General features: G+C 43.1%; 1 protein-coding gene across 7 annotated transcripts in view; it reads right to left on the bottom strand.

Moving 5' to 3' along the window:
* LOC122563483 (polycomb protein SCMH1-like) overlaps positions 1-24,831 on the bottom strand; it is a 188,539-nt gene that overhangs the window by 59,005 nt on the left and 104,703 nt on the right. For all 7 annotated transcript variants that reach the window (XM_043717254.1, XM_043717253.1, XM_043717257.1 and 4 more), the window contains 2 exons: positions 14,933-15,021; positions 12,997-13,240 (listed from right to left, as the gene is read on the bottom strand). In XM_043717254.1, coding sequence (XP_043573189.1) covers positions 12,997-13,240; positions 14,933-15,021 — 333 coding nt within the window. The remainder of the gene's footprint in view (positions 1-12,996; positions 13,241-14,932; positions 15,022-24,831) is intronic.

The following is a 24,831-nucleotide window of genomic DNA, read 5'->3' as shown; positions in this document are numbered from 1 at the left end:
ACACGCCCCCACCCCCACCCTCCGATACATTCCCCCACCCCCTCCCTGAAAACACAGCATGCTGGAGAAACTCAGCAGGTCTGGCAGCCTCTGGGTAGAGAGAAGCAGAGTTAACGTTGAGTGTGGTGACTCAGAAAAGAAGGGCCATTGGACCCAAAACGTCGACTCTTCTAAATTCAAGTGAATATAGTCCGAACTGACTTATGTCCTTCTCATACATCCCTGCCATCCCAGATGAGAGTCTGGTGGATGAAAAAAAGATACAAATGGAGAAAGAGTGGGGACAGACTTTTCAGAACTTAGGAACAAGGCAGCTGCTGACACGGTGACCCATCATGGGAATCATAAGCATCTTGCATGCCCTCCAACACTGACCAAGGGCATGTATGATCTGCATCATCTGCATTACACACAGGAAAAAGTTGAAACCCACCAGGGCTTACCATCCTACCTTTACTCTGAACAAGCAGACTGTCTTTCTCGCTGTTGCAGCTCCTAAACTATAAGCAGATTGTTCATGTAACAAGCATCATTCACAATCGATGACTGTGGCCAATAGAGCAACACGAATCAATGTGCAATGGGAGGAACTGGAGGCTGCGGAAGGGACATGAAAGGATTCTGATTGTGAGTACTGCTGCCATTCCTGTTATGCAATCCACTGGCAACTGCAACTCCTCCAGATTTTAACCATCTCCATCCTCAAAGCAGCTGAAAAGCATTTCCTGAAGTATATCACTTCTGGGAGAGACCAGGACTTTTAAATTATTTATTCAAAGCAATCTTCTTCCTTGACTGTAATAAATCATAGTTTTGTTTCTTGTCACACAGGTTTAGAGCTGCCAAAAGCCTTGACGTTTTAACAGGGACAGGCTATTAAAACAGACAGGCAAACAGCAAATTAGCTTTAATAAACGAAATCCAAGGATAACTTATTTTTAGGAAGTTTGAAAAAAGCTGTGATCATGTTTCAGAGCATCAAGTACACTTACAGAGCACAATTCAAAAGAGGATGTTATATAAAAACATGTAAAGTCACTATTGTCTTATGCGACCAGAGGGTTACTCTCTCATTAGAAAGAGAGATAATGGTGCTGGTTTAATCTGAGGGTCACCACACCTCAGGCAGCGGGGAAGACTGAGAAGGACAGTCCTTCATGGTAACCTCAGCCAGTGCAGGAACTGAACCCATACTTTTGGTGTCACTCTGCCTCAAAATCCAACCATCCAGTCAACTGAGCAAACGAGATTGAAGGAGGCAGGCATGTTGAGACAGTGCTTGAAAACTGTTATAAGGTAAACTGAGCTCTATGGAGACAGACTCTACTAAAGCAAGGCCACCATCTTTAAAACACTGGTTTGACCTCAATTGGAGAAAGTGGGTCCAATTCCAGGCACGAGGTTGGGTGTGGAAGAATGGGAAATCATGCAGAAAAGATCAACACAATGAATTCCAGGGATGAGAGAAACACAGAAACATTGTTGCTACTCTACTTCTTGAAGACAGGGTAAAGAGGGAATTTGAAAACCATGATGGGTCTGTCTCGGATATAAAGGAAGAACATTGTCATTGGTGGGAGGATCGATAACACTTTCACTGCTGCCAGTTCCATCTGCTCTTTCTGTTTTATGTTCACAAGTGTGACTGTGTGGGCAGCTGCCCATGTGATTACAACAATCACTGGACACTGTCATCGGTTTTCAATGATACTTGTGGTTTGATGTTCTCACTAATGTTCAGCACCATTGTGGAGTGGGACAGCCATTGGGTTGGAGGCCCAAGTGCAGCGGGGACGGTTGTTGGACTTGGGACTGGGGACTGGTGCAGATGGTTAGTGGTTTGCAAGCCTGGTCAGACCACGTGTGGAGGCCTCTGCACTGATCTATTGCAGGTCCTTTACAGAAAGACCGTAACATTTTTCTCATTTTTCTAACATATGCTATGAGTAACTGTAAGATAATGTAACTTTTTTTCTTTATTTCTCTATTTTGTATCTAAGATTTGTACTGAGGTACTTTATACCTGAGATGGTGCCATGTGTGTGAGAAGATTTGTAGCTCGTGTGCTCGGGGTCAGATATGTGGATGACACCTTTGTAATCATTAAAAACACAGAAATAGAGAACACACACTGGATCATCAACGCCACACTCACAGGAATCCGATTCACTAGAGAGGAAGAAAAGGACAACCAACTCCCATTCCTAGACGTAATAGTACAGAGAACACTGAACGGAGAATTCACCACAAAGGTATACAGGAAAGCCACACACACACAGACCAAGTCCTCAACTACGAAAGCAACCACCCCAACACACACAAAAGAAGTTGCATCAAAACACTGTTCAAAAGGGCCACAACACACTGCAGTACACCAGACCTCAGCCAGACTACTGTGACTATTAGGACTCATAACAGCACACAAACCAACAGCCACTCTCAGACAACAACTCACCAAGACAAAGGACCCGATACCCAGCATGAGCAAAACCAACGTAGTGTACAAAATCCCTTGCAAAGACTGCACAAAACACTACATAGGACAAACAGGAAGACAGCTAACGATCCGTGTCTATGAACACCAACTAGCCACGAAACGACACGACCAGCTATCCTTAGTAGCCACACACTCAGATGACAAGCAACATGAGTTCGACTGGGACAACACTACTATTATAGGACAAGCTAAACAGAGAACAGCCAGGGAATTCCTAGAAGCATGGCATTCATCCACAGATTCTATCAACAAACACATCGACCTGGACCCAATATACCGACCACTGCAGCGGACAGCTGGAACTGACAACCGGAAGCAGCAGAGACAAACCACTATAAATGCCAAAGGAAACAACACAGGAACACTTCACAAGAGGCTCCCAAGCACTGAGGATGTCACCTAGACAGGGGACGAAACATCTGCAACACAAATTCCCAGCTCGGCGAACAGAACCACAACAACATGGTGCCATATGGCACCACATTGTAAACTTTTCACTATACTCCTGTACTTGAGTACACATGACAAGAAAACAAATTCTAATTCTAATCCTAATTAATTTCTAACTCCTCAGATACTAAAGTAATCTGTGTTCAAATGCAGCAAGACCTGGACAATAGCCAGACTAGGACTGGCAGGTGGGAAGTACCATTCACACTGCACAGGTGCCAGTCTATGACCATCTCCACGACAAGAGAATCTAAACATTACCCCTTGAAATTCAATGGTGTTACCATCACTGAATCCTTCACTATCAACATCGTGAGGGTTAGCATTGACCAGAAACTCAACTGGATTAGCCATATAAATACAGTAGTTAAAAGGGCAGGTCAGAGGCTGGGAATCTTGCAATGAGTAACTCACCTCCTGACTTCCTAAAGCCTGTCCACAATCTAAAAGGCACCTGTCAGGAGTGTGATGCAATACTGCCCTGTTTTTGCAGCTCCATTCACTCAAGAAGCTTGATGCCATCCAGAACACACCAGCTTATTTGATTGGCAACACATCCACAAACATCCACTTCTTCCACCACTGACGCTCAGAAGCAGTAGTGTGTACCGTCTACAAGATGCACTGCAGAAATTCGCCAAAGATCCATTGACAGCACCTTCTAAACCCACAACCCACAACCACTTCCATCTAGAAGGACAAGGGCAGCAGATACATCGGAGTACTTAGCCCCCTGCAAACTCCCCTCCAAGTACTCACAGAGAACATAGAATGTAGAACAATGCAGAGCAGTACAGGCCCTTCAGCCCTCGATGTTGCGCCAACCTGTGAAACCAATCTGAAGCCCATCTAACCTACACTATTCCATTCTCGTCCATATGTTTATCCAATGACCATTTAAATGCCCTTAAAGTTGGCAGGTCTACTATTGTTGCAGGCAGTGCCTTCCATGCCCCTACGACTCTCTAAGTAATGAAACTACCTCTGATGTCTGTCCTATATCTATCATCCTTCAATTTAAAGCTATATCCCCTTGTGCTAGCCATCACCATCCAAGGAAAAAGGCTCTCACTGTCCACCCTAACTAACCCTCTCTTTATCACATATGTCTCAATTAAGTCACCTTTCAATCTTCTTCTCTCTAATGAAAATAGCCTCAAATCCCTCAGCCTTTCCTCATACCAGGCAACATCCTCGTAAATCTCCTCTAAACCCTTTCCAAAGTTTCCACATCTTTTCTATAGTGCGATGACCAGAACTGTACGAAATACTCCAAGTGCAGCTGGACCAGAGTTTTGTACAGCTGCAGCATGACCTCATGATTCCGAAACTCACTCCCCCTACCAATAAAAGCTAACACACCATATGCCTTCTTAACAACCCTATCAACCTGGGTGGCAACTTTCAAGGATCTATGTACCTTGATACCACGTATCAAGGACACCAAGATCTCTCTGCTCATCTACACTACCAAGAATCTTACCATTAGCCTAGTATTCTTTATTCCTGTTTCTCCTTCCAAAGTGAATCACCTCACACTTTTCCGCATTAGACTCCTTTTGCCACCTCTCAGCCCAGCACTGCACCTTATCTATGTTCCTCTGTAACCTACACCATCCTTCATCACTATCAAAAACTCTACCGACCTTAGTGTCATCCGCAAATTTACTAACTCATCCTTCTACACCCTCATCTAGGTCATTTATAAAAATGACAAACAAAAACCAACTCTAGGATGAATATTTCCCATCAACTACCACCCTCTGTCTTCTTTCAGGTAGCTAATTTCTGATTCAAACCGCTAAATCACCCTCAATCCCGTGTCTCTGTATTTTGTGCAATAGCCTACCGTGGGGAACCTTATCAAACGCCTTACTGAAATCCATATACACCACATCAACTGCTTTACCCTCATCAACCTGTTGAATCACCTTCTCAAAGAAGGCATCACGACTTGGAAACAAATCGCCGTTCCGTCACTGTCACTGGGTCAAAATTCTTGAAATCCCTCCCTTAGCTACATGGGCTGTAGCGGTTCAAGAAGGCAGCTCACCCCCACCTTCTCAAGGGGCAACTGGGGATGGGCAATAAATGCTGGCTCAGCCAGTGGTGCTGATACCCCATGAATAAATTTAAGAATTTGAGGGATAAATAAAAGAAATAAAAGTTGACATGAGAGAAATCCTTTTTTAATCAGTGATACCACTCCCTCTAGACTATATTTCTTCTGTGCAGACGTCTGAGATCCAGGTTCAGCAATGGCTTCTAGAACTGGAAGAAGTCAATGCTGTAATAGGCATTGTCATACCCATCATCGTGCATGGAACATCAGAGCAGCTGAGAGTGGGAACTGGAACCCACTCAATGAGAAAGTGTGGTGGAGGCAAAGTTAATCATTCTTTCCAAAGGAACTTAGTAATTATCTGATGAAAGAAGAGAGATATCCATGGTTGCAGGGAAACGAAGGGAGGTTGGGATGGATGTAAATTGCTCCTGCTCTGTAACCATTCTCATTGTGAAATTCCCATCCTTACTTTCAAGTCAAACCTTGGTTCCGGCCTTCCCCATTTCTGGGATCTCCTACAACCCTCCAGGACATCTGTTCTCTAACAATCTTGGCTTGGCTCTTACTGACCCCCCCCACCAGCCCCCCCCGCCCCCCGCCCCCCAAAGGGAACTATGCCTGCAGCTGCCAAGGGACTATGCTCTCGAATTCTCTCCCTAACCATCCAGGCACTATCCCCAAAGAGCAGGAGATTTGCACGATCTAGTGATACTCATTTGAAGAGTCAGTGCAGACACAATGGGCTGAATGGCCTCCTTCTGCACCTTGACACTTTTGTGAAAGTGCTCATAAAAAATAGAATCTGCCACAACAGCTCCCCATGTGTTCCTGAGGCAAATTTTGTTTCATAACATACCTTTGAAGCACTTTGGAAGTTTAACTACATTGAAGACATTACATACAGAACAACCTCAATTATCCAAACATCAATTACTCGAATTTCGGGTTATCCGAACAAGATCTCAAGGTCTTGTAAAAAACGCTGTCCATAATCTGAACAATCTGTTATCAAAACTCTCAGTTATCCGAACTAAATATTCCCCGCCCGTCTCATTCGGATAATCGAGGCTGTTCTGTAATTGAAATGTTTGTGGGGCTAAATTTTTGTACAACTGCCTTTTTATCTATGTGCCTTTTTAACACTATGGACTGCAATGAAAAGGAATGGCTTTGAAAGCCAGGGATTGACAAGGGTGGTTGTTTTTGAAAGCAAGTAAGTTGTGAATCCTGTCCGAGTTGCTGTGGGTCCCCATAATATGCAGACGAACTGGAGCTGTGAGGCTGTTTACAAAGGAATAATTGGTTATTAGTCCACAAGTCAAAGGTCCTCTGCCTGCCAACAACCACGTGATTGGTTGTCATGTAGCATAACAGCTTGGACTGTGGCTAAGACAGACAGAAGTCAGTCAGACCAGAGAGAAATCAGCATGTCTGCAGCAGCCAAAACCTCTCTCCCTCAGTTCTCACATCTTGAAAATATTGTCTGAGCTGAAACGTTACCTTTTTTTATCCACTGATAAAACCTTAAGTTATCTTGGGGCTCTAACTTGAAAGAAATTCTGAGATTTACATATTAATCAATCAAAACCTGCATCCCCATTCTAAGTCATTACAGATTTAACAGCAATCTAGCTTTGTCTAATACATCACATCAGTTGAATGACACTTTGATCTTTTACTTTTAGAATCTATGAGAGAAACTGAGGACTGCAGATGCTGGAGAGTCAGAGTCGATGTTCTGGGCAAAAGCCCTTCATCAGGAATCTGATCTCCAATGAAGGGCTTATGGCCAAAATGCTGACTCTCCTGCTCCTCGGATGCTGCCTGACCGGCTGTGCTTTTCCAGCACCACACTTTTCGACTCTTTTAAATTCTGTGTCCTATGTACCTGCCCCACTAGCTACCTGATGAAGGAGCAGTGCTCCGAAAGCTGGTGTTTCCAATTAAACCTGCTGGACTATAACCTGGTGTTATATGATTTTTAACTTTGTCCACCCCAGTCCAACGCCAGCACCTACACATCTTCACTGCAGTAGCCTACTTTAAAGCTGCGAAAACCAGCCTATCTTACTTTCAGCAGATGCTGCAAGTTGTGGCTTTGAATTGGATAAGCCTGAATCCTTTCATCAATGAACCAACCACCCTGTGCCTCTTTCAAACCAGTGAAAGCATCAGAAAAGGCAAGTCGAGGGGAAATCTTTGGATTTTGGGAACAAAGAATTCAGAACTGTTTTCCCAGTGCTGATTCGGGACTGCTCACACATAAAAACAGCACGTTACCCGAGTCCTAGTCATTGGCTTGTGCAGGCTGGAACCAGTTGGAACTAGCTTGACTCAGCGGAAAATAAGCAAAGTGCACAGGGTATAAATCCTTATTTGAGGAAACAGTACTGAGGTAATATTCCCCATGTCCTTGGGCTGGAGCATATCACAGAGGATCAGCAGAACCAGCGAGAATAACTCAGCACAGTTAGGAATCTTAACCAAATGATTTGGAGATGCCGGTTTTGGATTGGGGTGTACAAAGTTAAAAATCACACAACACCAGATCATAGTCCAACAGGTTTAATTGGAAGCACTAGCTTTCGGAACGCTCCTCTTTCATTGGGTGGTTGTCCTGATGAAGGAGCAGCGCTCCGAAAGCTAATGCTTCCAATTAAACCTGTTGGACTATAACCTGGTGTTGTGTGATTTTTAACTTTAACCAAATGGTGTGACTTGTTTTAACTAAACTAATAAAGTTGTTAGTTGATATAGACTTGGCCCTTCTCCTGTTTGTGCAAGGCCAATAACTGTTGTTGAGGATGGTAACCGAGCAACACCAATTTCATTTCCCGTTTATGTTTGCCTGTCTGCACGTGTAAGGGGGAGTTTATAAGGAGTTTAGAAATTTCATTTATGGAGTTTACTTAATTTTGTTTAACTGTTTACTTGTAGTTAGAATTTAATTGCCCTCTAATAAGCAGTGATTCCTGTTCAATAGCGAAACCTGCTTCATGCTTTCTGTTAACCTGGATCTAAAAATGAGTTATTTTGGAATCCCTACTGCATGGAAACAGACCCTTCAGCCCAACAAGTCCACACTGACCCTCTGAAGTGTAACCCTCCCAGACTCATTCCCCTACCCTATTACTCTACATTTACTCCTGACTAATGTACCTAACCAACACATCCCTGAACACTATAGACAATTTAGCATGGCCAATCCACCTTAACCTGCACTTCTTTGGACTGTGGGAGGAAACCGGAGCACTTGGAGGAGACCCACATGGGGGGGGGGGAGAATGTGCAAACTCCACACCGACAGTCACCCGAGCGTGGAATCGAATCAGGGTCCCTGGCGCTGTGAGGCAGCCGTGGTAACCACTGAGCCACTGTGCCACCCAAGACATTTTACATACGTAACTTTTGTGTGACTTTTGTGCACACTCCCCCAGTGAGTCATGACAAGTTTCACACAGGAGTTTACATTTCTTTGGCTTTACCTTAGACCAGGAGTTAGAGGGATAAGAGTTGGTTAATGGACACAGGGTGAATCAGAAATTTTACCTTCTGAACAAAATTAAAATGGTCAATATGGACTTTAGCTTGAAGCAGGAAGTATGGGGATTTGTTGAGCGTAATGCAAAGTTAGTCAGGAATTCTGAAGAAATATGATTATCTGAGTACTTGACCTATCGTCAACCATTGCAACCTGGAAAGTGTCATTGATATATCTTGCTGCATTTTCTGGGAACAATAGAAGCCAGCTTCGATTGCCTTTCAGAACAAAACTGAAACGGCGTGAGTGCAACACTTAATTGTCTAATTATAGCATTTAACTGCATTAATTGGTTGCTACCTGCAAGCAGGAACTTGTTTAAACTCCTTTCTGTCTGCAGAAGTAGGCAGCTAAAGCCTTAACTCAAGGTGAATTTGAAGAAGCTCCAAGAAACAAACATTGCCTTTGTTAATCCTGTAAGTTAATGTTCCAAAAGGATCAGTGATCAAATCCCACCCTAGTCTCTCACGGAACTGCAATACAAGATCATAAGAGCAGAAGGAAGCCATTCAGCCCATCGAGTCTGTTCAATGAGATCGGGGTTGATCTGATAATCCTCAACTCCACTTTACTGTCTTTTCCCCCATTACCCTTCATTTCCCCGTACTGATTAAAAATCTCTCTCCCTCAGCTTTGAATATATTTACAATCCAGTCTTGACAGCTCCCAGGAAGGAATTCCACAGATACACAACCTTCTGAGGGAGGGTTCTCCCACTATCAGTTTGGAGACATTTGAGTTGATGTACGTTCAGATATTGTTCCTCGGGTCAGATTGACACATTGCAAGTTACTTATTTGACATAAATGGGAACACAAACACTGAACTGAACAAAGCTTTGGTATCCAACCACAGTCTCCCACTCCTCGGTGTGTTGTAACCTGAAAATACTGCATGAGGACCTTCCGTCAGTCAGATAAATAATGATGATGTTACTTGACAGACAAATGTTGCTCTGCAAACCTAGTCTTCTTTAAATAGCATTCATGAATTTTACATCATCTGAACATGCAAATAGAATTAGTTTAACTTCTCATCAGTAAGGATTCAAACATCACCCTTTAAGGAGTTCACTCATCCAATACTAATTCTGAGCCAAGTCTAAAGCTGACTCTTATTTTGCACAAATGGAAAGATCAGAAATTATATTTCAATCCAAATGGAGCAGTCACCTCTGTGACATCAGAAGATGGTTCATTACGAAGTGTGAGGTGATGCACTTTGGCAGGAGGGACATTGAATGGCAACGTAAAGTAGGAGTATAATTCTAAAGGGGGTGCAAGAGCAGGGAGACCTGGGCACAGCCCATTATAAATGGCAGGACAGCCAGAGGGAATGGGTAATAAAACATACACTGTCTCCATTTGTAGTGTGCCTATCTCTGAGCCAGAAGATCTGGGTTCAAGTCCCATCAGCTCCAGAGGCATGTAATAACCTCTCTGAACTGGTTGATTAGAAAATATTTACGTGAGGCTATTAATAAAGCTGAAGACATAGAGTACAAGAGCACGGAGGTGATGTTGAACTTGTGGAAGACGTATGTTAGACCTCAGCTGCAGTACTGTGTACAGTTGTGACGCCACATTATAGGAAAGTTGTGAATGCATTGGAGAGAGAGTACAGAAGCGGTTTACAAGAATGGTTCCAGGAATGAGAAACCTCGGCGATGAGGACAAATCGAAGAAAGCTGACAGGAAGTTTGACAGAGATTTTCAAAATCTTGATTGGGCTGGAGAGAGTAGATGGGGAGAAATAGTTCCTGCTCATTACAGGAGGGCAGAGATTTAAAGTGATGTGCATAAGAAGCAAGGGTGATGTGAGAAGAAAACATTTCCACACAGTGAGCAGTTAGGGTCTGGAATGCACTACTTGGGCGATTCATTTGAGACATTCTAAAGGGTATTGGATGATTATTTGGATAGAAATGTGCAAGGGTATGGGAAAGAAGCTGGAGAATGGCACGAGACCCCATGCAGAAACAATGGGTTGAATGGCCTCTCCTGTGCCAGAACAGTTCTCTGATTGTGAGTAAACAGGAGGAAAAATACAACTCCCTCCATAAATAGAACAAGATTACTGTAACTGCAGCAAAGTGAACAGGTTCAATTTTACACTGACAGTTACAAAATACACAGTGCCTGACTCCTGCACAAAGCAGCATGTTTAACTGGTATCAAATCCTCTATCTTCAATAGTTATTCCTTTCAACATCGATGTTCAGTAGCAGCAGCATGTACCATTTACAATGTGCACAGCAGAAATTCACCAAGGCCTCTTAGACAGCATCTTCCAAACCTACAACCTCTATCAACGAGAAAGATAAAAGCAGGAGACACCACCCCCTGCAAGTTCCACACCAATCCACTCACCACCCTGACTTGGAAATATATCACCGTTCTTTCAGTGTTGCTGGATTAAAGCCCTTGAACTCCTCTGGGCCAACCTACAGCACACAAACGTGTTCAAGTTGACAGTTCACCATCTTTTCTTGGGCAATGAGGGATAGACAATTCCTAGCCAGTGACTCCCATATCCCACACAAACGAAACAAAATCTGAAGTCCATGTTTGACCTGATCCTAAAGTGAAGATGAGACACACACGTTGGGGTTACACTCTACATCTTTGCAGATTCTCAGCTGGACCTCAGTATCTGAATTACCCTACACAAGCGCTTCACATCAACACTAAACTGGACTGTGCAACTGAAGGAACCCTATGTCTGGAGGAAGAACGCCTCATCTTCTGCCTTGGGACCCTCCAACCACACTGCATCAACCTCAACTTCACCAGTTCCCTTATCTCCCCTCCTGCACCTCATCCCAGATCCAATCCTCCAACTCAGCACCGCTCTCTTGAACTATCCTACCCACCATCTTCCTTCCCACCTATCCACTCCAACCTCCCCTCCAAATTATCACTATCAACCCCCACCTGCATCCACCTATCACCTTCCCAGCTATCTTCCCCCCATCCCTACCCTCTTATTTATCTCTCAGCCCTTTCCCCACCTTCCTGATGAAGGGCTCATGCCCAAAACGTTGACTCTCCTTCTCCTCGGATACTGCCTGTCCTGCTGTGCTTTTCCAGCACCACGCTTTTCGACTCTGACTCTCCAGCATCTACAGTCCTCACTTTCTTCTGTGCAACTGAAGGGTTAAAATGCTGCTCCCTCCACAAGCAACCAGCACAAACTCTTTATATTCCTTCCGTCTGCTGAGCAGATCTCTCAAAATGATCGTTAAAATTTCTCCTGAAATTCTGGCAAACAAAACTCAGAATTAGATCCAGCACCATAAAATGCAAAACAACCCCCTTACAAGGGTTTTGGAATTAAAACTGCAATCCAAAATATCATTTTCTTTGCTATTACCACAGCAACGGTGTCATTAAAACGCAGGCTGCTACTTGACTGAGAAGTTAATATTGTTAACCTCTTCTGTGCTCTGTCACATCAATCACCTGATGAAGAGTAACCATCAGGGGGTAGTGATCTCTTCAGATAGAGCCGACTTCAATGGAACCTCTTTTTCCTTGCTCCATAACTCAGGTTTCTCCTTTATGACATTTGATCAAACATTGCGCTTAGCTTGTGCTCCACCACTGTTCGACCTGAGACTGTGATACTATGAACTCAGACAGTCCATATGCTTTCATGTTCAAGAGTTCCAATTATTGGTCTTAAGTACAAAATGGAGGGCAACTTTGAAGTAGTGCTGTCAGACAACTAGGCAAATAGTGACACTTAGTGGTCAGTTCCCAAAATTACAGCAATCACCCTCAGAAAATGCTGGGAGCACTCACTAAGTCAGGCGGCATCTGCAGAGAGAACAGAAGGTTATCTTGTCTGTTTCCCACAGAGAAGTTGCCAGTATGGAATGCTCCCTTTTCTATTTGCTCAACCCAATCGCTGAACAATCTTTATTATTATTGCCATGATTTGGAGATGCAGGTGCAGGACTGGGGTGTACAAAGTTAAAAATCACACAACACCAGGTTATAGTCCAACAGATTTAATTGGAAGCACACTGGCTTTCCGAGCGCCGCTCCTTCATCAGGTGGTAGTGGCATCTGATGAAGGAGCGACGCTCCGAAAGCTAGTGGGCTTCCAATTAAATCTGTTGGACTATAACCTGGCGTTGTGTGATTTTTAACTTTATTATTATTGCAACAGTGTAAATTTTTCTTGCAATGTTAAAAAGGAATATTTCAGGAACTGAAGGCAATAAGAACTGAAGTCTGTTTTAAAGTACTTCAATGTCCAGCTCCTGTTGTGTTCAAAAAGATTCAGCTTAAAAGAAGAGTGTCCCAGAGCCGCAGGACCCACTGGCTCTGAATTGCGCAACATTCTTATAAATTCCTTGCATTAAACTTATCGAATATAACTTCTAGAAGTCCCCTTGCAATAATCAAAGCTTTATTTCAGTGTATAAATCAATCTTACCCTTTGTGCCTGGTGGCTGCAGGTTGTCTCCGGTCAGAGAACACCATCCCACAGGGAACATGTCCCGAGAATCATATCGACACCAGTAATCGAAAGCCCCTCGCCATCCGTCAAACGTCACCAACACTTCAGTCCCTCTCACTTCTCCAATCGTTGCTGGGCAAATAAAATGCGGATTCTTCCGGTCGACTGCCTCCAGTTTCATCCCCACTTTGTAAAAGTTCTGGGAAGGTGATGGTGGTTCCTGTTTAATGTAAAGCACTGATCAGTGACTGTCAGGACCATGGGCCAGGTCATGTCTGGTCATTACAAGGATACTGTATACTTGGTTCTAAAAACACTGTAGCTTTAAGGTCACTCCATTCTGCCGCTCACTTAAAATGCGACCTGCATTTCTCATAAACAACTAAAGCACACACCAGTTGGGAGCCAGTCAATTTGTGCAGCTTTTATGAAGTACTTGTTGGCAGTGAAGCAGGAATGACATAAAAGTGACTTAAAAAGGGGCCAGTAAAATCACTGAGAAAACTCAGAGGCAATTTTCCAAATCCATTGTAAGGTACTCATCCTTCAAACTTCCCCCCCCCCCCCAACCTCACCAGCTCCTCCAGGAACCCCGCCTTGATGATGTCAATAGGCTATTTGACTTTGGGGGACATCCTGGTCAAACTCAGCACTTTTCTGTGGCCAAAGCCGTAGTTTCTAGATTCTGTCAAGAGTCAGAAACATAGGCTGATTCTCCCCTTTCTACTTCACAGTTGAGAGACAATTTTAGTAACTTTATTGTAGACCCATCAGCATTCAATTATGGATAAAACACGAGCCCCATCTTATCAATATGGTCCCATATTCGTGGAGAGGTTGGGGAGTTTAGAGGCATTAATAATTATATTTAAACTGGTAACAAGGTAGGGGACAGGAGATATTGTCAGTTATTTCGCAAGTGTCCTTTAACAGACCAGTCTGCAGCATCAAAAGATCTTCACTCACAAAACTGCAGTCTGATCGTAGATATTGCAAAATAACTAAAACTCTTTAAGGCTGTAAAGTTAAAAATCACACAACACCAGGTTATATACGACAGGTTTATTTGGAAGCATTGGCTTTCAAAGCGTTGCTCCTTCATCAGGTGGTTGTCTGAAATACCTACCTGATGAAGGAGCAGCGGTCCAAAAGCTACTGCTTCCGAACAAACATGTTGGACTATAACCTGGTGTTGTGTGATTTTAAACTTTGTCCACCCCAGTCCAACACTGGTGTCTCCAAATCTTTCAGGCTGGTAAAGGAAACTTCAGACCTCAATTTAACACACACATCTAACAAAAATCAGGAGGAAAGTGTGTTGCTCTGATTACCCAAGAGAGAAAGCCCCACGTTACAGTAACAATTGACTCAACCCAGACAAGGGTATTTCTCATGAAACATCAATGACCTGAATTGTTAAATCTGTTTCTCTCCCCACAGATGTTGCTTAACCTGCCGAACATTTCCAGCATTTTCCAATTTTATTTAATAATATCCCAGGATTCCCAGTGGGAAAAGGAAGACCGGAGCACATTAAAATCCAACAGTTTCAGGTTCCTCTTGAGGAGGATACAAGGTTTGAGCTGATAGGTAAAGACCAGGTTTCTCTGCTGTCACGGGAGGTGAGCAGAAACCAAACAGAAACAATGCAATTCCCCTCGGGATGGAAAAACTCAAAGAGGGAGTAATTGCAACTTTGAGGTTCAGGTATCTCCCAAACGCTGAATCAAAATCAGTCCTTAGCCAACCCAAGCATTCCCAGACACATTCAACTTCATGAAGATGTTCTGTTGGAGTTGATGACTTTAAAAGGAGTTTAACCATGAGATTTTTTTCCAAAGTGGAAACCCTCCTGTAGAAATGTCAAGGCTTCACACAAAGACAAGGGTGAATTGGAGGAAAGAATGCCTACCTTGTGAAATATTCTGACAGGTGCCATTTCTGCTCCACTTAGAGTTTTCAGCAAGAACATGGGCCATGAAGAAGCATTCAGTCGAAATCCTACAGGTGCCATTACAAAGGAAAACACACAAGCAGATTAGTGTTCACTGTAGAGTATTCCACTCACACACTCACACTCGGGATGAATGCAGGAAGCCCCAGTTGGTAAATAACATGACAGCAAGGACAATTCACACCCAACTCTAATCTTGCAACCAAATGGTGCTAGGTCACACCTTGGAAACAGATGCAGATTCTCAGTCTCACTTCTGCAACAGCCATATCACTGGGACAAGGAGTTTTAGATCTAGATGCTGACACTCTGATGTCTATGTTACATGTACAAAGTTAAAAATCATACAACACCAGGTTTAACTGGAAACACTAGCTTTTGGAGCACTGCTCCTTCATCAGGTGGTTGTGGGATGAAGGAGCAGAGCTCAGAAAGCTAGTGCTTCCAATTAAACCTGTTGGACTGTAACCTGGTGTTGAGTGATCTTTAACTTTGTACACCCCAGTCCAACACCTGCATCTCCAAATTATGTTACATGTGACTACATTTGTAAGCAGCCAGCTTTGACAGAACGGTGAAGAATAGAGTATTATCTTAACCCTTAGAGCTAGGACTAGTCACGGGTGATGGTAGGAATGCATTTCTTCATACAGAGGGTCGTGGAGATCTCACACACTTTCCCCCTCCAAAAGTATAACTGAATAGTTGGGGATTCCACTGAAATGATAAAAATGGAGATTGACAGATTTTTGTTAATGGTTATTGAATCAAAAGTTAAGATACAGTTCAGCCACGGGGTTGATCTGCTTACTGTTGTGTTCTTGTTATAATCTTTTTCGAGCTGTTAAAGTTCACAGCATCTTTAAACTGGTTAATGGTTAAGGGAGTTGCTAACTGATTTGAATACAATTACGAGCAGAAACACAGGCTTCTTCCCAATGAGAATACTATGTCTCATTATAGTACTGAAATACGAGGTGATCCTAGAAAGCTGATAGCATGCTACTGTAGCCCACAGCTCTGAATTGCAGAGCCAGACTCCCCCTGGAGCCAACAGGAATTCACAGAAACATAGAATAGTGTGGAAGCAGGCCATTCGGCCCATCAGGTCCACATCGAACCTCTGAAGAGCATCCCATCCAGACCCACCTCATCCCTCTAACCGTACATTTCCCACGGCCAATCCACCTAACCTGCACATCTATGGACTATGGGAAAAAACTGGAGCATTTGGAGGAAACCTGTGCAGACACGCGGAGAATATGCAAACTCCACACACAATCACCTGAAGGTGGAATCAAACTCAGGTCCCTGCAGCTGTGAGGCAGGGATGCTAATCACTGAGCCACTGTGTTGCCTTTGTAAGTCTTCCACCTTACTTTGAAACAGCAAGAAAAGCAAATAATTTGAAAAAGGAGGTTGGGAAAGTCTATTCAATTTGGGTAAAGTTGCCATAGTCCCAGAGGACCATAGGACTTCTCTCTCATTGATAGAGAGAGAAAACGACAACTGATGGTGGTTTAACTAGGATCACTGCACCTCAGAGAAGGCGTGAAGATGAGAAGGCAGGATAGGAAATGTTGGTATCACTCTACGTCACAAACCAGCCATCCAACCAACTGAGCAAACTGACAGAGAGGTGCAAAATAACAGGTGCAACATAGAAGGCCTACAGTGTGGAAGCAAACCATTTGGATTATTGAGCTCACACCAGTCCTCCAAAGAGTGTGGTACATGATTGCTGTACACTACTGGACACACACTGTCAGGAGCTTATCCTCCACAACTATTTGAACATTTATAAACAATGAAGTACTTATAAATTTATCCACAGAAGAACATGCCAGCTCTGGATGGCGTGCAATGAGAGCTCATTAGATTTGTTGCTGAGATCAGGTGGTTGCCAGATGAAGTATAGGGGGGTGATGACAATGCAGTACTGCCAGCAGACCAGTCATCCAGAATCCCCGGCTAATATTCTTAGGACAAAGCAGATACTGAGATTTTATATCAAGAAAAGAAAACATGTGGAAGTTAAAGCTAGCTTAATGACAATGATGTCACTATTTAATGAGTAACTGACATTCACTGACTGTTTCAACTAAAATACTTGCAACTATCTGTTTAAAGTTGATACTGTGGGAGATCTTCAGACCATTAAGGACTGCAAGAGTTTCTCTCTATCGTAAACACAGTACAGAGGATTTTCCTCAATTTCAACTTTAGTAGAGCGCTAAATTTAAAGAAAGCCCCTTAGAGGGCAAGGTATCAGCAAGACTGCTTACTCTCATGATCAACTGTTATTGTCATTGATTTCTGAACAGGACATGTTAGCATTGTTGCAACCTAACCACTGCTCCTTGATATTCAATGCTGTTATCATCATTGAATCCCTCATTATCAACATCCTGGGGGTTATCATTGACCAGGAGCTCAACTGGACTCACCATATTAACAAAATGGCTACAAGACCAGGTCAGAGGTAAAGAATATTGCGGCGAGTAACACACCTCCTGACTCCCCAACACCTGTCCACCATCTACAAGGCACAAGTCAGGAGTGTGGTGAAATATTCCGCACTTGCAGTTTCAACAACACTCAAGAAGCTTGACACCATCCAGGACAAAGCAGCCCCCTTGATTGGTACCAAATCCACAAGCATTCACTATGTCCACCACCGACACTCAGCAGCAGCAGTGTGTACTATCTACAAGATGCACTGCAGAAATTCACCAAAGATTCTCAGACAGCACCTTCCAAACCCATGACCACCTTCATCTAGAAGGACAAGGGCAGCAGCTACATGGGAACACAACCCCCTGCAAGTTCCCCTCCAAGTCACTCCATCCTGATATGGAAATACATCAATACTCCTTCACTGTCACGAGGTCAAAATCCTGGAATTCCCTCACTAATGGCATTGTGGGAGAATCCAAGCAGGTGGACTGCAGCGGTTCAAGAAGGCAGCTCACCACCACCTTCTCAAGGGGCAACTCGGGACGGGCAATAAATGCCGGGCCCAGCCAGTGACACCCACATCCGACAAATGAATAAATAAATTCAAAAAAATATATGGTTAGGACACACCAAAATCTAGTTTAGGGATTGGAGAAGGACCAGTAATCATATGAAAATTCCGCAAAGACCGTTCCCTCCGTGACTACCTGGTCAGGTCCAAACTCCCCAACAACCCTCCCTCTCCTCCTGGCACCTTCCCCTTCCACCGCAGGAATGGCAAAACCTGCGCCCACACCTCCCCCCTCACCTCCATTCAAGACCCCAAAGGAGCCTTCCACATCCATCAAAATTTTACCTGCACACCCACAAATGTCACTTATTGTATCTGTTGCTCACGATGCGGTCTCCTTTACACTGGGGAGACTGGACACCTTCTCGCAGAGCGCTTTTGGGAATATCTTCAGGACACCCGCACCAATCAACCCCACCGCCCCGTGGCCCAACATTTCAACTCCCCATCCCACTCTGCCGAGGACCCTACCTGCCAATCCTCATTCCCACTATCCACTCCACCCTCCTCTCTGACCTATCACCTTCAACCCCACCTCCATCCACCTACTGAACTCCTGGCTACCTTCTCCCCAGCCCCAGCCCTCTCCCATTTATCTCTCCAGCCGGAGGCTCCCTGCCTCATTCCGGATGAAGGGCTTTTGCCCGAAACATTGATTTTCCTGCTCCTCGGAAGCTGCCTGACCTCCTGTGCATTTCCAGCACCACTCTAATCTTGACATCATACGAAAATAGGCTATTGCTCCATATATTGTAAGGAACATGTCTTTTTATTTTAGTGTTTTTAACAACTGTGGACTGAAATGAGAAATAGCTGTTTTAAAAACAATTGTTTGAAAGGGTAGCTGTAAGTTTTGAGAAATGCATAACTTGCCATCCATTGCAAGGCATTGTATAAACAACTAAACGAGCAGCAGTTTCAGAATTACAGATGATTTGCTGGCAACAAAAGATCAGTGGGCTACTGACCTGTTATCAATGACAGAGATCTTTTGCCTGCCAACAACTATGTGATTTGTTCTCAGGCAACTGAACAGCTTAGAGCTGGAACAAGCTACAGAGTCAGAGACAGAGAGAGATGTTCAGTTTATCTCCATCTCAAAAGCAGTCTATCTGTTCTTTGCAGTCAAAGCTCACTGTAAACTTGAAGCAAATCAGTTTATTTTTCCTGCAACCGTTATTGTAAGCTGTGATTTGCAACTGATAAGTCAGCAACATTTTATAAGTAAACCTCTCACCAATGAATGGAAGAAACTGGAGAAAGAGAATTGAAGACACACACTGGCCACTGAAAAAGTCATAAGAATTATCTCAATAACAGAACCTGGGAACAAAGACTACTGCACTGCTTTTCCTCTCTATCCATCATGTGTTTTCCCCTATGAGTCCGTAAGGGGGAGTTTATAAGAGCATTACAGTTTTAATTTGTGGTGTTAAATGTGAACTCTTTATAGCTTCATAGCTACAGCCTAATTACCTGTAATAACAAGTCGTTCTGGTTCAGTACAGTATCTGCTCTTTACGTTCTAACAATCTTAATCTGAAAGTCAGGTAAGTTGGGGAACCTTGAGCACTTAATAAAATCTTTAAATTTTGTGATGAATCAGCGAATAGGGGGGCTCGATTTCAAGTGCATTACCCCAGTGCATTGTATCAATGTAAGTGATTAAAGTGTATTTTAACAGTTTATCCCTTCCTAGTAATATTGCCATTGCTTTACAATGGTTCTGATACACAGACGGTGACTGAGTGAGGGGACTGACCTTGAAGACTCATACAATGCAGTAAACTAGCAACCAGAGCTCGCAATTACATGACCATCGATGGCAGAATAAAATTGAAAAGGAACGGGATGACGTAGCAATTTACAATGTTAAACACTGACAGAATAACATTATTCAAAATGACCACAACAGAGGTATCTTATATGGAAATATCAAACTTGTAAACAACTGCCAGTCTTTTCAATAACTTTTTGTTTAGCCTTTAGTTCAATAAAGAAAATTACCTCTAGCAGTATCCACAATATCGTTACGCACATTATATTCTTGACCGATTGAATGGTCTCACGAGAATTGCAAACAAACAGATCAAAGTTAACAAACACAAAATAATGTTAATCAAGTAAATATTGAGCTATATGAATGATTTAATCACCTTTTAGGCTTTACTCTGCATTAGTAGGAGAAGTCCACTTCCATGATAGAACCAGCAAGTCTCCTGATAAATATTACTGAATGCATATTCAGTATCTTTCCAAATACAATTAGCACATCAAGAAATCCACAAATATTACATACAAACATCAACAGAGTTCTGTGCTGCATCAAACACTAGCAGTTGTAGGCTCAGAAGAAACTATTGCAAACTTACTGCAAAACAGACGACATTACTCTCTGCAATTAACAAAATCCAGGAGAAACACTTTAAAAAGCTTATCATCACCAACTTGTTATGCAGTGGTTTAATGGTATTGTCACTGGCCTAGCATATAAAGGCCCAGATTAATGTCTTGGTGTCATGGATTCAAATCCCACCAGGAAATTTTACTTCAATAAAAATCTGGAATTAAAAAGCCAGCCTAAAGGTGACCATACGACTACTGCTGATTGTCATAAAAACAATCTGTTCGCTAATGAGTCTTACTAGATTGGGTTGGGATATCTGGTCATCATGGATGAGTTGGACCAAAGGGTCTGTTTCCGTGCTGTACATGTCTATTACTGTATGACTCGAAAGGAAATTTGCCATCCTTACTTGGTCTGGCCTACAGGTAACTCCAGACCCACAGCAATGTGGTTGGTTCTTAACCACCCCCTGGGCAATTACAGAGGAGCAATAAATGCTGGCCTCGCCAGTGACGACCATGCTGCAAGATTAAATAAACAAAAAATTTGAATCGGATATGATCTGTATGATTTATGGTATAAGCTAGAGTGACTGAATAGCCAATTTCAGCTGGGTGACTGTCTCTGTGGAGTTTACACATTCTCCCTGTGTCTGCGTGGGAGATGCAGATGTGCAGGGTAGGTGAATTGGCCATGCTAAATTGCCCATAGTGTTCAGGGATGTGTAGTTCGGATGCATTATTCAGGGCTTAAATGTAGGGGAATGGGTCTGGGTGGGTTACTCTTCAGAGGGTCGGTGTGGACTTGTCGGACCAAAAGGCCTGTTTCCACACTGTAGGGATTCTATGATTCTGTTCCTACCACATGGGAATGATATTCTCCATTTTGCCTCCTTTACACATTACCAGGTCATTCAGTATAGACTCTGATGGAGTTGGAATATGTCTCTATTGTGTTTGACACTACATAGTGGTCCAGGACTGACCTAGTCTCAAAGATATAGCTGTGAGTAGCTGCATTAAATACAGGACAAATCTCCTGCCCTTATTAGACCTCAGTCTGCAAACATTCAAATCCGGCTCCACAAGTGCTTAACCACTAAATAATTCAAGTTAATTAATTTAAAGATATGCCTGTTAACTCAAAAACCAATTGTTTAATCTATTCTTCCAAATCATGAACCTGCAAACAAACTGAGAATTAGGTTTGATCTCATTTGGAAATGCATAATTTAATTTATTTTAAAACTTAATTTTTATTTGGTAATGTTTATGGTCCTTCTGAACGCAATTCTGGTGCGGGAATAAATATTAAGAATTTAAAATCAGTTCATGAGAATTCAATTTTTAAAATGCAAAGATTCCAATTTAATGTAATCATGTAAATTATTCCTTGCACTATCAATGGTGTTATAGAAGCTGTGTCCTGTCCTGCACAGTCACCCTCAGAGGCTGGAAGCTAGTGTTCTATTCCATCCAGCCTGCAGATGTGTGTAGAGGTTACTTCGATAATAGTTGCATTTATTAGCCTCCTGGATCAGGCCATGCAGGCAAAAAAGCAGGACTATCCAAGAGGCTGAGGGGGTTCCACAGACGGATGAGCTTAATGAATCTTGGACATTCTCAGGTGCACAGCTCACTGCTGCTTGTAGACTGTAATGTGTGCACCTAATTACTCACACCCACTCACTTTGTTTCACTGTTGGAGACCAGTCAGCCATATTACTTTACTGTGGCCTCTCAGTGTTGGGTCATTTTAATCTGAATGGGTATTGGATTTTTAACCATTGTTGACATACATCTTTTGTTAAGAAAGAGATCATTTGGTTCTTTGGTAGCCCAATTGTAAACGCATTATGTACTGCACCGTAATGACTGGGTGATTCTCAAGTCTTGCGTAGTTACCAACGAAATAATCAGGGTGTTCCAATGGTCTCACGGGAAGGAATTTTAATCACCCCAAAATAGGTAGGTTTGGAAAATGTGGGGGGTAAAAGTAAAAAGAATCTAAAACCTGGCCACATCTGGTTTTAATTGTTTTTAACAGAGATGGGGCACAAATGGAAGACTTTAAGCAAGTAGCAATATACTCATTTAAAGATGATAATGAGGTTGTAAACCTCAGGTTTTAATTGATCTTCCAGATTTACACCTGACCACTTGGGGATTCCCCAGCTGCAGAGGTGCAGTGAGGATCTTTTGCATGAAACTTCCAGCACAGCTTGTGGGCCCAGAGCAACACGGGTGCTTCTCCTCATCTCTCCAAGATTGGCAACAAACAACAGGGTCTCCTCCCCTCACGCAACACCTCCTCATAAGACCCACACAAACACAAGTTTGCATACATGGATGGCGCAGTAGCCTGCCAGTGCCCACTATCCAGACTCTAGATAGATGGCTGCTAGAACAATCCGAGATGAGGTGCCTAATGTTAACTCTGTGTATGTGGATGGGTTTTGAGTAGGTTAAACTCTTGCCCTAGGAGCCAGTTTTGGGACATATCCCAGAAAGTGATCAGCTGAGTAGGAAGAAAGTTGGGACTGTTACAATGGTTTCTGGGTTACTTTTAAGTGTTACTTTCAATATTATGCAAGAGGTAAGCAGCATGAAAACAATAAATGTTGGAGATCACAGCAGCTGATGCCGTGTCCGTGAACAGGGAGCATGCTTATGTTTCAACTCTAGATGACTCTTCATCAGAGTAAGTGGTATGTTGAATTTCACTTCACTGTAACATAAATTCCTCGAAACCCAGACATGTCTTTGTGGATTGCAGTCTGAAAATATGGCATAGAATAAGTCAGTGCAAGCGATTACTGGAGTTTCATGGCCCTTTGTCCATCAAGAGAACCTTTTGACAATTATCGTACATTTCTCAGAAAAATACATGGAGTCGCAAAAAGACAAAGAGATGGGGGACTTTTCAACAAATCTGGGCTATAAATACACGGGTGTGTGATACATTAGAAATGAATCGTTTGAAAGTTCTAGGTTTTATAAGTTCTGGGTAAAGTTCAGTCCCTTTTAGGACCTTGCCAGGGTTGGAAGAGAGGGGAGGGTCAAGGCCGTGAATAGACTTTGTCAGTTTTGCAGACCTGTGTATGGATTTTAATTTGCTAAGGCTGCCTTATGTTTGCATTCAGAAAATCACCCCCTGAAATTTGTCACCCTAGCCTTTACTTTGCACCCCGAAAACAGATGAAGCAACGGCAGATTTCACATGCGTCTCACCTGTTTCCAAAGTTTCGCTCTTCTTGGTGTTGCCCAACTCTTTGCAAGAGAGGGGCTATATAAATGAAATTCTTTGTATATAAATGAAATTCTTTGTTGTTTGCTTTGGCTTCCAATATACATTCAATTGAAGCAGCAAGCAGAAGGTTTATTGGAACAAATACCTCAAACCCACCACAGGACAACCCTTGCATCAACAGATGAACACGCCACAGGGGAATGTATTATAGATAAAAATAGGTATGTGGACAAGCGTAATCCTAGAACAACCACAGGGAAGCTTCAGAGAGCACACCACACTGATCAAAAACACACAGAGGGGAGCTTCTGCCGTTTGCTCATCTCTGGAGTCAGGGGGAAGCAGCTGGTGCGACACATTTTACCTGGGGCTGAGATATGATCCGGTTTAAGGAAATATCATATACTTATTGACCTCTGAGAGAATATGGAGTAGATGGTCACCCCTCCTCAATCGCTTATATTTCTGACCTTCGTCAAATCTCTCTCTGAGGAACAGATTTATGGCTTGACAGGAAGCAGCTTTCATCTCTGGGGTTGTAAGCTATGGGAACATGATGATAACACCTCATAATTTCTCTCAAAAACCACCACTAAGAGAGAGGCAATTGGAAATCAATTATTTCCAATTATTTCAACAGATGATTAACAGTGTAATGATCCCACCTGTTGTTATTACTGGACTATTCAAATCCCAGACTGAAATCTGACTTGATAGATCCTTTTTCTTTGGTTTTAACAAGGTTGTGTTTCACTGAAACACAGGAGAAAGTGAGGACTGCAGATGCTGGAGATCAGAGCTGAAAATGTTTTGCTGGAAAAGCGCAGCAGGTCAGGCAGCATCCAAGGAGCAGGAGAATCGACGTTTCGGGCATGAGCCCTTCTTCAGGAATGAGGAAAGTGTGTCCAGCAGGCTAAGCAGACTCAGCCCTCCTCCCTACCTTTTATCTGAGCCTACTGGGTACGCTTTCCTCATTCTTGAAGAAGGGCTCATGCCCAAAACATCGATTCTCCTGCTCCTTGGATGCTGCCTGACCTGTTGCGCTTTTCCAGCAATACATTTTCAGCTCTGATCTCCAGCATCTGCATTCCTCACTTTCACCTCCCTGACTGCAGGGAAAAGACTTTGCCTATTTATCCTATCCATGCCCCTCATAATTTTGTAGACCTCTATAAGGTCACCCCTCAGCCTCTGACGCTCCAAGGAAAACAGCCCCAGCCTGTTCAGCCTCTC

Source organism: Chiloscyllium plagiosum, chromosome 27, assembly GCF_004010195.1.
Source record: "Chiloscyllium plagiosum isolate BGI_BamShark_2017 chromosome 27, ASM401019v2, whole genome shotgun sequence".
In the NCBI taxonomy this organism is placed as follows: Eukaryota; Metazoa; Chordata; class Chondrichthyes; order Orectolobiformes; family Hemiscylliidae; genus Chiloscyllium; species Chiloscyllium plagiosum.
This window is presented reverse-complemented; position numbering and strand designations above follow the sequence as displayed.